At 37.8% G+C, this 17,229-nt stretch overlaps 1 protein-coding gene across 6 annotated transcripts in view; it reads right to left on the minus strand.

Moving 5' to 3' along the window:
• dennd4c (DENN/MADD domain containing 4C) overlaps window positions 1-17,229 on the minus strand; it is a 228,618-nt gene that overhangs the window by 103,714 nt on the left and 107,675 nt on the right. For all 6 annotated transcript variants that reach the window (XM_079866350.1, XM_079866349.1, XM_079866348.1 and 3 more), the window contains exons 9-14: window positions 14,511-14,655; window positions 14,011-14,186; window positions 13,779-13,879; window positions 13,437-13,655; window positions 8,323-8,468; window positions 7,696-7,734 (exon numbers count right to left, since the gene is read on the minus strand). In XM_079866350.1, coding sequence (XP_079722476.1) covers window positions 7,696-7,734; window positions 8,323-8,468; window positions 13,437-13,655; window positions 13,779-13,879; window positions 14,011-14,186; window positions 14,511-14,655 — 826 coding nt within the window. The remainder of the gene's footprint in view (window positions 1-7,695; window positions 7,735-8,322; window positions 8,469-13,436; window positions 13,656-13,778; window positions 13,880-14,010; window positions 14,187-14,510; window positions 14,656-17,229) is intronic.

Raw genomic sequence — 17,229 nt, forward strand, 5'->3', positions numbered from 1 at the left:
GCAGTCACTGAACGTGACAAACAAGAATTAAAGACTGTCCAGAAACACCTAGTAAACCAACTCCAGTCTGCTGAACATCAGCTAGAGAAAGCTAAAGCTGATATTAAAGATAAGAACTCTGAAATTAATGCTCTGAAAGACCACCTGGAAAGGTGCAGTGCTGACATTGACCATCTGACCCAACAGCGAGATGACGTCAACGACGAACTCTACGCGGTCAGAGATGAACTCCAGCATGTTTTCAAACAGAAACCAGAGCCAAGAAGCGAGAGACCTCCCTCAGCATCACCACTGCTGAGCAGAACAAAGTCCTCCATCCAAGAACTGGCATACAGTGAAAGAAGTGAATGGCCGCAAAACATCACCAGCCTTCACCACAGAACCGTTCACTGCCAACAAGCAACGTGAGCTCATCCAGGCAGACTCCAAAACTGCACAGGGGATGACCTTTAAAGATCTCAACAAGCTGGCTAAGAATATCACTCAGTTCAACCCGAACTCCACAGAGGGCCAAGACATTGAAGCCTACATCCGAGATATCAACTTCCACCTAGAGGTGAGACCTCATGTGACTGACAGAGACAGGTTCTACCTCCTCAGATCGACATCCAGTCCAGAGGTACGAAGTTTCCTAGACCGACAACCTGTTAATGTCAAGTCAAACTACCAGCTGCTATGTGAGACACTGATTAAGGAATTCACAGGCCCTGAGTCGGAACATGGTGTGTTAATCGCCTTGGAAACCAAACAAGGTCGACAAGAGACTCCTCAAGCCTACTACCACCGTTTTCGACAAGCCTTCTTTGGTGCACATAACTCACCTGAACAAGAAGAGGATGTGAACTTCAAAAACCTCTTTCTGAGAAACCTGCATCCCGGATTAAGTCATCATCTTGATCTCATGGCCAGCGCAGACACAATGACAATTCAACAGCTACGTGACCTGACACACAAGGCCCACATCAAACAAAAGATGTCCTCAAAGAAAGGTTTGAAAACATCCACAGTTTCAAACTCCTTCAGCCAAGACACAAGCCTTGCACTGGAAGACAACCAGTGGCATGACAACACCACAGTTCTTCGTAAGAAGCACAGAGAACGTGACTCCCATGCCGAGGACAGATACCACACCAACCGCATGGAAAAGTCATGGGACCAGCCACGCTTCTCAAGAAACCCACCTCGGCACCACTCAGTTAAGCACAGCACTGAGTATGCCCAAGAACCAGACAGTTTACCCTCAGAAGACATGGAGCAACTAATGAGGCAACTGAAAGTTTTCATCAGAAATAAGGTAAACATGGATGACGAACAGGATAGCAATGGAACGGAAGACCAATGATCATCTGATACACCTTCATAATGAAGATGACAACAACACAGAACAAAGTGGTCTCTCACAGTCAACCACTGACAAACACCCAGAAGTACCAGGAAACACCATCCTGGCTACCCATCACTCATAAAGAAACCACCAAACGAGCTCTAAACTCAAGAACCATGTGTGGGCTACAGCAACAACAGTAAGCACAGAAGGTCCGAAAGTCTGTCACAACCAGAAGGCATCATCGGAGGAATGCAACAACGGAGACCAAGTTTCGCACTACAGCTTCACGCATCCATGTCAAACTACCTCCCAATGTCTGCCAGAGAACTTCCTGCCTTACTGGATTGACCCCCAGCAGATCACAGAAGATCCCTTTTCCAAGTCAAAGAGGCAACAAGCTCATCAAAGCTAAGCCATCAAGCAAAGGGGGGAGCGAAACAGACTGAAACATTTCTGACCATACATACATACATACATGCATACATCCCTAATACATACATACACTACTCAACACCCCTAACATACTCACTAACATATAGAAGTTAACCACCTCTACCGTGCAAAACATGCAACAAACACGTTTTCCCCCACAGGTAGAAACTAACTTCAGAAACTAGCTTAACAACTTAGCTACACTTACCATAGGAAACATGGTAACTAACTACCCATCCAACAAGTACACCTGAGAACACCTCTCATTACATCATGATCCCTGACACCTTAGCTGTGCAACAGTAGTTACAAGTCATATCCAGAGGAACACTCAACTGCTTTGTTTTGTTTTACCTCTTCCTTCCTTCCTTTCCTTCTTTTATTAGGTAAAAGGCCTGTCCACCCCATAAGGGTCAAGGTCACAATAATAGGATTGACACACCACGCCTAATCTTTGTAAGTCACCTTAAGACGAATGTGAGCCAGAGAACTCCCTGCATCATTCGTATCACAAATTGAAAGGTAAATTGGTCTAAACCTAGAACAATTTAGAAGAGAATAAAACAAACAAATCAAATTTAGTCACAAAATTGATTAATCACCGTCCCAAAACAAATTAGGATAACGGTCCTAAAATTGAACTAAAACTTTATTCAACGTGATTAACTATATTGAGAGAGTGAACCTGTTTATGCCTAGGTAATCTAATGCCCTGCACCAGTAAAGTGACCAGTCATGGAGGTGTTGTCTTGTCGTTTGCTGTGTGTGTTTGCTTCCTCTACCCATTTCTCCAGCGTTCACCGATGTCTTCTACTCAACCCATCATTGACCGAGGGGGGATATGTAGCGACAATGAGAAGGAACCAACCACAAACTAATCTTCTTCCAGAATATTAATTCAAACTCGCTGCTTCTCGATTAATGAGGAGAAAAGATTTGTTCAGAACATCTCATGATCATCACCGGTCACACTAATTACAAGAGCCCCCAGCACTAACACATAACTAGTCAATGCTAGCTTTGTTGCCAAATTACTGATTGGTTAAGAGAAAGACAGAGACCAAGGTCTGACACAAGAGTCCTCACATTCCAGATTCAAATTACCCAACCCCGAGCCATGAGTCATTCACAGTCTCCAGGAAGTCTGCGGACCAACGACTTTTATTGGTCAACTTTGATAGTTTGCAAGACGGATCGATACCAGCAGATGTTACTGAACCCCCACAACATTCCTGAACCCCTCCTCCTTAAGACCTCTGAACGAACAAACAGAGTTCTGTTCTCTTCAAACCAGAGAACTGATTTTTACCAATAACTATACATAAAATCATTCAAGAACAATTTTCAATGGACTTATGATCAGACATCACGCAATTACAGAATTCTATGTTGTTTTACGTGAGTTGTTTCACCTGTGTGTGTTTTAATATGCTTTGATCCCATATAATTCATGTAATTGTTATAACTATTAGAGGTGTGAATGAAAGTGTGTACTGTTTCATATCAATGCTATCTTACGAACACAACTAGCAAGATGGCTGGAATTAAATCTGTGTAAAATGTTTCATATTCTGATAATTAGAAATCATGCCTAAACTGTTGCATCTGGTCTTCAATTAGAGATTCCCCAGGGAAGACATGATTTATGACTTTGCAAACAAAGAAGCAGTCAGGATATTTGTAGGAGTAACAAAACCTTTTTTGTTTAAAAAAACCCTTTAAAAACCAGCGCAGAGCGTTGGGGGGGTTGGTTCGTTCAAAATGTTCTGAGAGAGAAGAGCTCGCTCTCTCTCTCTGTTCTCGCTTTCTCAGACGAGTAACCATGTAACAAACGCGCAGACGAAGGAACCCAAATTAAGATCAGAAGAACGGGTTCAACAGCTTTATTCAAGCCATCTTACTAGCCTACGCTATTCTCAATTTTCTTTCTTTTCTGAGTTATCATTTCCTTTATTTTCCGTTGTGAGTCTCGGTTCTAAGTTAAGTTGTGCGACAAGATTTCGAGCCACGTTTCTTCTGCAACGCACCGCTTTCAACTTCAAAGACTTTTCAACCATCCGACATCAACGCCACAGACATTTATCCAAGCACGAGGAGGCCAGCCGACGAACGAACGAGGGAAACCCCCTTTGACGCTCACCAAAGGAATTCCCAAAAGCAAAAGCAAAGACGCAAGTACCTCCAGACTAAAACTGAACTGGTGCATTGATATAAATTTAATAACCTGCCTAAAACGACAGAAGGGTTGAATTAATGCTTGATGGTTCGTTCAGGTTATGTCTTCTAAGTGCATAGAATCTGGAGATTTCATCATCTCACTCTTAAACTCATTTTTTTCAAACTCTTTCTTTCTCACTCTCTTTCTTCAGCAACCTGTATGAGTGTGTGTGTATGCGTGCGTGCGTGTTTGTGTTAGATATTAGCTTTATGTGTTAGTATATAATCAATAAAGTATTGTTTGTATTTGAAAAGAGATTACTTGTGTATCTGCTTATGAATTTAGTGTCTTGAACTTCGATCTAAGTTATCTATGCTTTTACCCTTAATTTACTTCGTAATTTATTGTTAGCTGGGGATTATTCTTTCTTGGCCAGGAAGATATTATATTTCCTAGAGTTAATAACTGTTTATGCTTTCTGTTCATGGGATGAACTGATAGACTAATCATACTATTGATTCTGCTACAGTAAATTCTGAAAATAATTAAATTATTAATTATTGATCATAATTCGTTATGAATAATAATTAATTAGATTTATACGGGCGTATAAACGCTACAGGAGAAAAAAAAAAACCTTGGGAGAACCCAGGCTCAGTCTGGGGCCAGTTCTCCTCTGGCGTCTATGAACTAGAGGTCGGATTTAACTGTAAGATTAAAAGTATTATATGAATGCCTGGCTGAAGAGATGCGTCTTTAATCTAGTTTTAAACTGGGAGAGCGAGTCTGAGCAACGAACAGTATCTGGAAGACTATTCCAGAGTTTTGGAGCTAAATGTGAAAATGCTCTCCCTCCTTTGGTGGACCTAGATATCCTAGGTATGACCAAAAGCCTCGAATTTAGTGATCTTAAAGAGCGGGATGGATTATAGGGCGATAGAAGGTCCGTTAAATAGACTGGAGCTAAGCCGTTTAGGGCTTTATAAGTCAGAAGCAATACCTTGTAATTAATACGGAACTTTAAAGGTAACCAATGTAGTGATGATAAAATTGGTGTTATATGATCATATTTTCTTGATCTAGTAAGAACTCTAGCGGCGGCATTTTGGACTAACTGTAGCTTGTTTATTAAGGATGCAGGACAACCGGCTAATAAAGCATTACAGTAATCTAGTCTCGATGTCATGAATGCATGAACTAACTTTTCTGCATCAGAAACTGATAGCATGTTACGTAGCTTAGCAATGTTTCTAAGGTGGAAAAAGGCGGTTCTTATAACATATGAAATATGATTTTCAAAAGACAGGTTGCAGTCTAGTATAACACCCAGGTCTTTTACTGTAGAGGATAAAGTAACAGGACATCCTACTATGTTAAAGTTGTAGTGTGTATTATATAGTGTATTACACATGTGTATTAGTGTATTATTACATGTGTATTATTGTGTATAGTGTATTAGTGTATTATACATGAACCTCCCGTAATGTTTTCAAACCCTCATGAGTTTGATTAAAATGCTGATCAATATCTTCAACAATATATATATTTGTAGTGCTTTGTTAAAAGGAAAAGCAAAAAAAAAAAAGTAAAAAAAAAATTTTTATTTTATATATATATATATATATATATATATATATATATATATATATATATATATATATATATATATATATATATATATATATATATATTAGGGGTGACCGAGAATAGTCGAAGATTCGATGCTTCGATTGGAGGAGCCTGATTCGACTACCGATCTCACAGTCGAATCTTCGCAGAGGTGTTATGAAACGAGGATCATGCCACTTTGGCTATATGAGGGCGCTCAATGTCTGATTTCACATAGAACTAGATTTTCTGTCAATACGTTAATATTCAGCCTTATGATAATGCTGTATATAAAAATGTGCAAAGAAAGAAGCTTTTAATAAATATTTTTTAACGTGCGTGAATAAATCCAAACACCCCGTGACAGATTTAAGTTTCACTTTCAATCCGTAACCGACAGAGGAGCGTCTTGGCAGCAAATTTAAATCTTTAACAATGTCTGGGATAAGAAAATCTAAAGTGTGAATGTACACCATCAGAAAGGATATTCTCCAAGGCTGGATTTAGCTTCAGGAAAACCATGATCACACTTCTTCCGGCCAACGATAACAAGTTGGTTTTCCACGGGACATTCTAAAATGCTTAACGTGAAAAAAAGTTTTTAAAACGCTTAAAAGGCACTTTAACGTGCCTTAATGCATGTACACAGTACACACTTTATTAAGAAACCATACTATGTGCAGATAAGCAGATGAACCCAGAATATGAACGCAATGTGTTCCTCCTATAGTAATGCGTTTTCTTTACATAATTTGATATTTTAATTTAACTATTTTAGGAGATTAAGTTGTTAAAGTTTTTCACGTTAAGTGTTTTAGAATGTATTTTATCCGCGCGCACAAAAGACTCCAACGGACACAGACAGAGTGAAAGACTGGATTTGTTCTCTCGATCAGGTAGGCAACAAAACTTTTCAGCCGATTCTAATTTGATTTTTGGATGCTGTGAACATTTTAAGCTAAAAAGACTGCCACTCCAGTTTAGCATTTATTGTTGTTTCTGCAGTTAAAAAGACAAAGTTAAAAATTCTGGCTACTATCATTATTTTAATAATTTCTTTATTTTTATTTTATTTATTGATCTGTCAGGGTTATCTAATCTAACTATTTGTGGCTTGTGTTTTGAATGTTCCCCTGCACTTTAGGCATTTTGCACACATTTGCTCCTCATCTTGTGACTTGATTCTGATTTATTTCGTTTTGTATTTTTATTTATTAGAAAGGTATATTCTGTTCTAATTTAATTTAGTAAATTAATTGCTTATTTTTTCGGTGCATCAATGTTGTGCTGTACTTAGAGCCTGCTCGCACAGGTAATTTAGCCGATTTAATTTGATTTGCATGTGAAATGCAAATCCTGTCTGCAGTGTGGCCTTTCTGGAATTATTTATGTTATTTCTTAGTTTTATTGATCCAAAATGTTTTTATGCATTTTCTTCTATATCTTTGTGTGATTTTCTGTACATCGCGGCTTTGAAATGTTAAAGCCCCGCCCCCAGTCCCACCCCCATACACGTGATTGCACTATTAGTCGACTATAGGCAAGACTTGACGATTCTGATTCGACTATGAAAATCCATAGTCGGGGACACCCCTAATATATATATATATATATATATATATATATATATATATATATATATATATATTATTTATTTATTTATTTTTATTTTTTACATTTTTTGTTTTGCTTTGACAGTTCAAAACAAAAAATTTAAAAAATAAATAAATAAATATTTTTTCTCTCTCTCTCTCTCTCTCTCACTCTCTCTTTCCATTACTCTCTCCATATTATTCCCACGCTAAGATTGTTTAGATAAATGATGTGCCAATGCACCCAACAGCAGATGGCAGAGTCAATTATTTACTCCACTAAACCAGTTGCTCAGTGTAGGAATAGTAACGGCCATCTGTTCCTACATTTCCCTTAACTGTAGAACTAAGACTAATGTCCTTTATTATAGTCTTTAAAACTGCCGTTCCAAAACAGCACTGAGGTCAGTAAAACAGAGGCCACATTAATCATCAGCTCCATCTGCTGCCATTCTGGTTTATACTCTAAACATATCCTGGGCAGTTTGTGTTTTCCTTTGCTCTGCCTTACATTGGGCGTAACACTAATCTGATATCAAGCATGACACAGTAACACCTTACTGAAAGGAGTGGCTCACCTTTGTACCCTTGTCCGGTCCTTTGTCGGAAGGAAAAAGCTGAAAGAGAGATGTGGGAAACAAATTCAATCATAGGAAATTCTACATCCTCTGTTCTTCCCATTGGGCGATAAGAATACTTTTTTACATTTTCTTAAGAAAATTTGAGTGGTGCCTAGTGGTGTCTACCAAGCCGCTGTATGATGGTGGATGTTCAAGGTGGTAGCCATGTTGTTATGTGGTTGCTCAGGTATTTTATGAGTTTGTTAACACTTTAACAAACTCATAAATGTTGTTGCTAGGGGTTCTAGGTAGTTTCCAGTGCATTGCTATACAGTTGCCAAGGTGTTCTGAGCCATTGTTAACAAATTCCTTGGTGTTCTAGGTGGTTGCTAAGTTAAAAGAGTCCACCCCTAAAGTCTCCATTATATTCCCTAGGGAAGACACAGGTTCTTCCTTCACTGAAAATTTATGGAATTTTTCAGGTCGTTTTATTATCCAATGGGCAGGCATTTTAGTATAAGCAAGTATGAGCAACAGTAATGATACCTAAGAGTGTACCACTAATAACAAAAATATATTTTAGTTTATTGTATTATATTACAGAATAGGATTCTGCATATGTGCATTTTTTTTTGCACATCTTACTTTTCCAATGCAGTCATCGAAGAAAGCCAGACCGGTGTCTTTGTCGCTGACAAAAGTGCATTCCTCGATGAAGCGGATGAAGATCTGAGTCTTGGTGAGCTGAGAGTAGAACTTCTGATGAGCACGATCTCTGCTCTTCAAGAATCCTAAAGGAAGAGACATCAGCATTAGTCAATGACAAATCAGTTACAGTAGATCATTACTTTGGCAATAATTACACTTTACATAGGCACATATAGAGACATGTCTTGCTATGAATTTTAGCCCATGTCTCTTAGCTTTGAGAGCATCTGTATGCAAGCGTAGTCCTAAAATGTACTTCTTGAACTGCGGAAACAAACGGACCAAACATGTTGGACAAAATGAGTGCAAAAGAAGTCACCAATCAAATGCTCTCTATAATAAGAATGTCCCTCCCTCTGATACCACTTGACTAGCAATTACAAGTAGAAAATCTTGTTCATGGCTGAGATGTAAAAGCTAAAAGCTACTGGCTATTACAAAAAGGGGAGGAGCAATGGGACATCCTACTGGCTTGTCTCACCAGCACAGCACAGCACGTGACACTTGTGGAGCTTATTCAGACACAAAAACAAGATCTCATGTCACTACACATGAGAGTTGCTGATCTCAACACATTGCTTGCTGCTGATCACACTCTGTCAGTTCAATTCTAAACTAAAAACACATCTTTTTGACCGAGCATACACATAACACATTATAAACTTCTATAATTCAATGTTAGGCTGCATAGTTTAGGTCAGCTGGAACCGGGAACACTCCCTATAAATCGTGATGTACTCGCTACATCATAAGAAGAATGTTGTCTATGCTAATATTAGTCTCTCTGTTTATCCCGAGGTTTACCGCAGTCCGCCGGATCCAGGCCGTATCCAGATCTGATGAAGGACCTGCGCCTGGACACAACGGCAACGCAGTCCTGAAGTGTCAACTAGTCTCTCACCTGTGAAGGCCCCCTTTCTCCTTCCCTTTACCATTGTACAGATAAAACGTTGTCAAAATAGTTCCGGTTCACATGGCTACGCGGAAGCGATAAATAATTCTGTATTATAAATTTTTAAGGCCAGACAAGTAATTTCTTGAGGACAATTTAAATTTTTTATAAGAAAAAAGAAAAAGAAAAAAATGTATGTATATATATATATATATATACACAGTGGTGGTCAAAATTGATGGCACCCCTGATAAATATGATAAAAAATGGCTGTAAAAAATAAATCTGCATTGTTTATCCTTTTGATCTTTCCTTCAAAAAATTCGCAAAAATCGAACCTTTCATTGAAGTAAAAGAATTGAAATTGGGGGGTAAATCACATTATGAAATAAATGTTTTTCTCCAAAACACGCTGGCCATAATTGTTGGCACCCCTAGAATTTTTTATGAGAAAAATATCTCTGAAGTATATTCCCATTAATATTTACCTTTTTTAGCACACCAGGGTGACTAGGAACATGAAATTGTCCAGCTATGACTTCTTGATTCAAAGGAGTTTAAATATGAGGAAACACAAAGGCCAAATTCCCTTGCTCATCCATCACAATGAGTAAAACCAAAGAATATAGTTCTGATGTGCAGCAAAAGATTGTTGAGCTTCACAAAATAGAAAGTGGCTGTAAGAAAATATCTAAACAAGAATTGAAAATCCCTATTTTGACCATCAGGGCAATAATTAAGAAGTTATAATCAACTAAAGATGTTACGAATCTGCCGCGAGCACTTCCGAAATTCAATTTCAATTGCAATACCAAAGGCAATTGGTTCATGAAACATTGATTAAAATTAAGATATAATTAATACAAAACGAAATTCAATTTAAAGAAAGGCAGCTGTTCTGTTTGAGGTCTCTGTGAAAGTTTTAAAGCAGTCTTTTAGTGGCGCTTTCAGAGCGCTCGTCCGTAACCCGAGAACTGACACGTTGTTTTTTCCCTCATAAATACTAACACGAAAAATAAAATAAAATGAATATTATAATGGGTCAGACAATGATTGCCAAATTTCTCTCTCATATTGCTAACCACTGAAAACGGTCAAAAAAATCGAACCAAAAGTCAAATTATTATGGACTTTAAGTTAAAAGTGGTGGGTACAAAATGACTCATGACGAAATCTGGTGGGTACGCGTACCCACAGTCCCCACCGAAATCGACGCTTATGCTAGTACAATATCTTTGCTTCTGACAAGTTTCTGTAATAAATCCGTAAATCAATCACAAAACGTGTTGATGTGTTGGCGAATACAATTTTAAATTGTCAATTTAAAAAAGCAGAAACATGTATAAAACCCGCTTCAATAGTTAACAATATCTGAACTGTGCTCTTTTGCATACTTCTAATTTTCTCATGCACTTTGTCTTGTATTTCTGCAATAGATTCATTGATCTGGCCATAATTGTGACCAGACTGACGTAATTTCTCTGTCATTTCTCTGTCTTTTTATCTCTTTAAAATATTGCTACTTTTAGAAAAAATGACATAATTATGAATCAAATTATTATGAACAAACAATGAAACTGTCAAAATTCGACAACACAAAGAATTATCAAAAGGCGATATAACGCACATCTCAGGTTAAATTAATTATATAAAAAACAGGGAACATTTTGTAAAAACAAAACTGAACAAAATGCGTAATTAAAATAATTGTAGGCCTATTATGTTTTACCAAATATTTAATACCACTTCCCCATAATGATGTAATTAATTTTTAAAACAACATCTGTCAAACTGTCAATCAGATACCCCTTATCTGGTCATTTTTATTTTATTTTAGAAGTCATGACTGTTGATCACCCTTTATATGGATTTTGTGAATATGAATATTTAAAAGATTTACAAACTGTCGGCAAGACCTCAAGCCAACCCCGGACATTCTGAGACTAACGTGGAAAAATAGACTGTTCAATTAAAATATTTATTAATAATGTAATGGCAATCAGATGCGCCCAAAATATAAATGCAACGCGTTGTGCTGCAACATTACCTCACAAGAACAATCACACAAGAAATATCTGCAGGAATTAAGAATCTGGGTAAGTCGCATTATTTAAGCCTTTCATTATGTTAGGATGATTTTGTGTATAAAATAAAAAAAAATACTGCTGGGTTTCTACAGGCAGAGTCACGTGTATTATGCTCACACTAAATTCTCTGTTGCACTTAAATGCGCATTGCACGCACAATCTTCTTAATAGTTGTACAAAAAAAGTTATGCGCTGGCAAGAACGTCACTTTGCTGTTTTAATAAAAGCAATGTTAAATATTCTGCATGCACTCATCTCCTGGAAACCACAGCAATGACAAAGCATAAAAATTCGTAAACGTTGTCCAATACCCCTTCTTGTCTTAAGACAACTTTGATGAACCTTTTGGATTTACAAATATTTTCAAATGTCTGTATAATACAGTACTGTAAATATTTGTGTCTATTACTATTTATAATTTATATTTTATTGTGGATGTTTTCTCGCAATCATGACATAATGTGAAGTAAAATAAAAAATCTAATGTAAAGTTGTTTTTTATGCGCCACCTGGTGGATATTCTGTGAAGCGAAACACATTGAGGGAATTTGTAAGTAGGCCCCCCCGAAAGCACTTGCAGAATTCTGCGAGACAGTGCGAGACGAATTGCCGAATGCCGCGGGAGAAAACGCGCGTTTTTAAAGGCCACATCTGTATATTGTCTTAATGAACGGTGAGGAGGAAAGTTTGAGTGGCCAAAGACTCTTCAAGGATCACAGATGGAGAATTGCAGAGATTAGTTGAGTCTTGGGGGTCAGAAAGCCTTAAAAAATTTTTATCAAACAACCCCTACATCACCACACGTTGTTTGGGAGGGTTTCAAGAAAAATGCTCCTCGCTCCTCCAAAAATAAACTCCAGCATATTCAGTTGTCAGACACGACTGGATCTTCAAAAGGGACCAGATTCTATGGTCAGATAAAACAAAAAAAAAAGGGCTTTTTGGCAGCAAACCCAGCAGATGTGTTTGGTGCAAACAGGGATGAAGAGTACCCCATGCCTACGGTTAAATATACTGATGGATCTTATATGTTGTGGGCCTATTTATTTACTGGAGGTCCTGGACATCTTGTTCAGATACATGGTATTATGGATTCTAGCAAATACAAACAGATAAAAAATCAAAACCTGACAGCCTCTGCTAGAAATCTTATAATGGGCCGTGGTTGGATCTTCCATCAGGACAACGGTCCAAAACAAACATCAAAATCAACACAAAAATGGGTAACTGAGCACAAAATGAAGCTTCTGCCATGACCGTCCCAGTCCCCTGACCTGATGAGTGGAGTGAACTGAAGAAAAGAAGCACCAACATGAACTTGTGAATCTGAAGGATCTGGAGAGATTCTGTATGGAGGAATGGTCACTGATCTCTTGTCAGGTGTTCTCCAAACTCATCAGGCATTATAGAAGAAAACTCAGATCTGTTATCTTGGCAAAAGGAGGTTGCAAAAAGTATTTAATAACAGGGTGCCAACAATTATGGCCAGCGTGTTTTGGAGAAAAACATTTATTTTATAATGTGATTTACCCCCCACTTTCAATTCTTTTACTTCAATGAAAAGTTAGATTTTTGTGAATTTGAATGAAAGATCAAAAGGATAAACAATGCAGATTTATTTTTTACAGCCATTTTTTATCATATTTATCAGGGGTGCCATCAATTTTGACCACCACTGTATATATGTATATATACATATACAAGCCTTTTTTTCTTCAAGGCTTGCACCTTGGAACCCATTTCAAGGTTTGCGTTCTCGAGCCACCAGGCACTGTTGTTTTGCGAATTAGCAGGCTGGAGCGCGTTAAGGGTTTTCTGTTAGAATGGTGTCATGTAAAAAGCCCATAAGTTAAATAACTAATGATCTTTGCATCGGAAGTGAATCAATCAAAACTAACTTTAGCTGGACAATAACTTTATTCTAGAGCTGCTGTAAAGCCAAAACAATCTATGTTACTTTAATTTCCTATTATCACTGTAAAGCTGCTTTGAAACAGTCCATATTGTTAAAAGCGCTATATAAATGAAGGTGACTTGACTAGACAGGTCCACTATTCAGCTGTAGGAGTTACCTTGCAGGTCATAGAGTGAGTCTGCAGCAGTAGCTTTATCAGAAGGTGCCTGTGTGATGGGTTTGAGGTAGGTTCGGTAGCCCTTCAGTATGGAGGCCATAAAGCGCAGGAACACCTCTTGGATCTCCATCTCTAACTCTGTCTTTTTTTTATGCCAGGTGAAGTCTGCCTCGATAGGGGTCATCTCCACTGCCAAGCCTTCAAGTGCTTCACGCCGAACTGTATGGAAACAAATGCTCAAATGCTTTTTTTTGGAAAGAATTTTCTGATATTTTTGAGAATGCAGCAGAGGGCAATATTTTCAGTGAATAATAAAGCTATAAAGGTGAAAGGAGATCTTACCAGTGGCAAGCTGCTGGTGCAGGTTTCCTAGAGAGTTGATAAGACTTTTGCAGGGCTTCTTTGGGAGATTCTTCCAGTTACTGTGTTTTTTTTCATCAAACCTAAAACAAACACATTGCAAATATGAAGGGGAAAAAAGGCAGAAAATATAATAAATAAATAAATAAAATAAAAAGCACAACTAGAGCAGTAAATTCCCAAATGTTAAATCTTATAGATTGAGGGTGCTCACAAGTATATAGTGTTGGTGTCCAAGTCCACACAGACCACGTCGGGTGGGGGATCATAGAGGTCAAAGTATCTAGAGTCAACACCCACAATGAAGGGACATGGTGCGTTGAGGACCCCCGCCAGAGACAGAGGGCAAAGAGGGATATACGGACACTGCCACTGGAATGGGAAGATCATCTGGAAGGAGTATGATAATGATGTCCTACTTATTCAATAATATAACAAATAATAACACACACACACACACACACACACACACACACACACACACACACACACACAATACATACATATACACAGACTACCATAATCTGGCATACTTTACTAGGACTATACAGCATCACTACACCACTGTGATCAGGGTACCTAAATCTTTAGAATGCTTTATAAAAATAAATGCAAATGTTTTTTTTCAGTGAAATTTTGTAAAAGTGTAACAGTGGCTTAACTGTTCAGTGAATTTACCCTAATGTTTTTTGTTTTTTTTTACCAAACACTCACCGCCACAACGGCCTCAGCCACTCCAGTCAGTACAGCTGGTCTCAGAGAGTGCAACAGGATCTTACTTTCCAGCAGGACAAAGTGTAGTAGTGTGGCACAGTTTTCTGGGCCCAGATTCATGAGCAGTGTACCGTAGTCTGCTCCACTGAGAATGGAGAAGAGGAAGAGTGAGAATAGTCTACGTAACCAAAAAATCAGATGCTAATTTCACAGAAGTGGTTTTAATTGGTGGAAGAAATACATTTTAAAGGAGAACTCCGGTCAATTTTAACATTGAGCTAATTTTTTTGTACATTTGGAGTGCTGTCAATACAGAGAACAACGACAAAAATCGGTGTTGCCTACACCGTGTAATCCTCTTTTTAAAATTTGCACCCTGTTGACTTCAATGGGGCAAGTTTTAAACCTGCTTTTAGCCTCTTAACATCCTTGATGTGTCATTACAAGTGCACAGCCAATGTGAGTGATTCCTTCAGCGTGAACACGGGTGAATCTGACTGCAGTAGATGTGAAAGATATGAATAAAAATTATGTTTATTCAGCCAGCGCTCATACCTGTATTTACATCCTGTTTTAGGTCAAAGTCCAAAGTAATCGATTGTCGAGTTCAAGCGCGTGATCATAGGTACTAAACCTATGCGCGTGAACTCGACAATCGATTACTATGGACTTCGACCGAAAACAGGATGTAAATACAGGTATGAGCGCTGGCTGAATTATTATCATTTTTATTCATATCTTTCACATCTACTGCAGTCAGATTGACCCGTGTTCACGCTGAAGGAATCACTCACATTGGCTGTGCACTTGTAATGACACATCAAGGATGTTAAGAGGCTAAAAGCAACTTTAAAACTTGCCCCATTGAAGTCAACAGGGTGCACATTTTAAAAAGAGGATAACACGGTGTAGGCAACACCGATTTTTGTCGTTGTTCTCTGTACTGACAGCACTCCAAATTTACAAAAAAATGAGCTCAATGTTAAAATTGACCGGAGTTCTCCTTTAATAACATTTAGTAACATGGGTTGCAGTTATGTTGCCTGCCGCTTTAAATGCTCAATCTCTTTAAAAGGTGGATTCTGATTTGGCTGTTCATCAGCTGTAAAAATCATTCTGAAAGTGATTCCATTGATATCGTTCCTGTGTGTCATTATCGTTACAGTTGTGATATGGAATTCCCAATTTCCATGGAATTAGAACGATAATTAAAAAATGTATTAGTTTTCATTATAGTTATCGACCTTAATGTGAACAGGCCTTGACAGTGGAACTACTGTTCTAAGAAGAACTTCTGATTATGTGCTGCCAGTGTAATTTCGGTGTTTGCTCCATGCAATCAGTCATTTGTGGATAGTTATGTAATGTGTGAAAGTCACCAAGATTACTGGCTATAACTTTGCACTGACAAGGTTAATAAGCAATTTTATCAAACTAGTCTCATGTTAACATGCATAATGTTTTATTCATGAGACTATTTTGAAAACCTTTTAAAGTCTCGATGCAATGCTTGACCCATAGATTCCACTGTAACACTTACAGTAGTTATGAATACAAATCATTTGTTAAAGCAATGCTGTCGATAGAATTTAAAGGTGCTGTTATGTTGCCAAATGAACACGTAGATAAACCACTGAAGAAGACCAGGACCACAAGGGACGTTTTTGCATTTTAATTTCTTCTCCAGATGGTGAAAACTGTAAGCATACACAACATGCTCTTAGAAAAACTGAGCTCTAGACAGACAAAAATAAAAGTCATTCATCGGCGCTTTAAAATGCATTTCCCAACCAGACAATACAAAAATACATTACTTAAGATCCTTATAAACACATATATAAACTTACGGCATTGCCTTGACAGTGCTTTAATGAGAATGGCGACAGATTGCTGACCATACCATGCTGGATTTCGCCTGCTCTGTTTACCATGAAACCGAAACCGGAAGTTAGCGCGGCCGAAAAGGAAATAAAATTGTCCGCTAATATTTTTTAAATAAAACTTACAAATAAACATGAAATACTTATAAGAAACTCTTAGAAATGCTTTTTTAAACATTTTAAACCATTTAACTTATTTATTAAATTATTAACTGCCTTAAGGGCAACACAGGTGCCTTACATGAACTTCAGTGGTGGAGCCAGATGGGTGTCCGGGGTGGCACTGTCATCTGATTGGCTACCACCACAAAATTTAACTTGCTACAGACAGTTTGATGCTGATTGACATTTCTTTTCACCTCTTGTTTTGATGTGTGGTGGTGCGACACATTGTTAATGTATATTAACACTGAATATTAAGAGAATATTAACAGTCACAGTGTCACAAGTTATGGTATAGGAATGTTTAGCTAATGTGGACCACACTATCTACAACATTGAAAAACTGGTTATGTGAATTATCACCTCTACCTCTAATCAGCAATCATAGGATTCATTCCTGTTTTTTATGCTAAGTTAGGGTTACACACTAATTTTCTTTCATGTCTATGGGCCCCCTGAAGTAGCCTAAGCAATTCCTAGACACCCCATGTGTAAAACTCCAGTTTAGCCACTGAGCACCATCACCTTAATATTAAAAAAAATATTGTGTGATGTAATAATGCAACACTCTCAAGACTGTGGGTTTCATGACCCTTTTCACTTACTTAGAACACTCATTTAAGTGGTCAGAGAAGTTCATGGTCAAAGTCATGTTTTTTTTTGTTTTTTGTTTTGTT

Source organism: Squalius cephalus (assembly GCF_949319135.1).
Source record: "Squalius cephalus genome assembly, chromosome: 3".
NCBI classification, from domain to species: Eukaryota; Metazoa; Chordata; class Actinopteri; order Cypriniformes; family Leuciscidae; genus Squalius; species Squalius cephalus.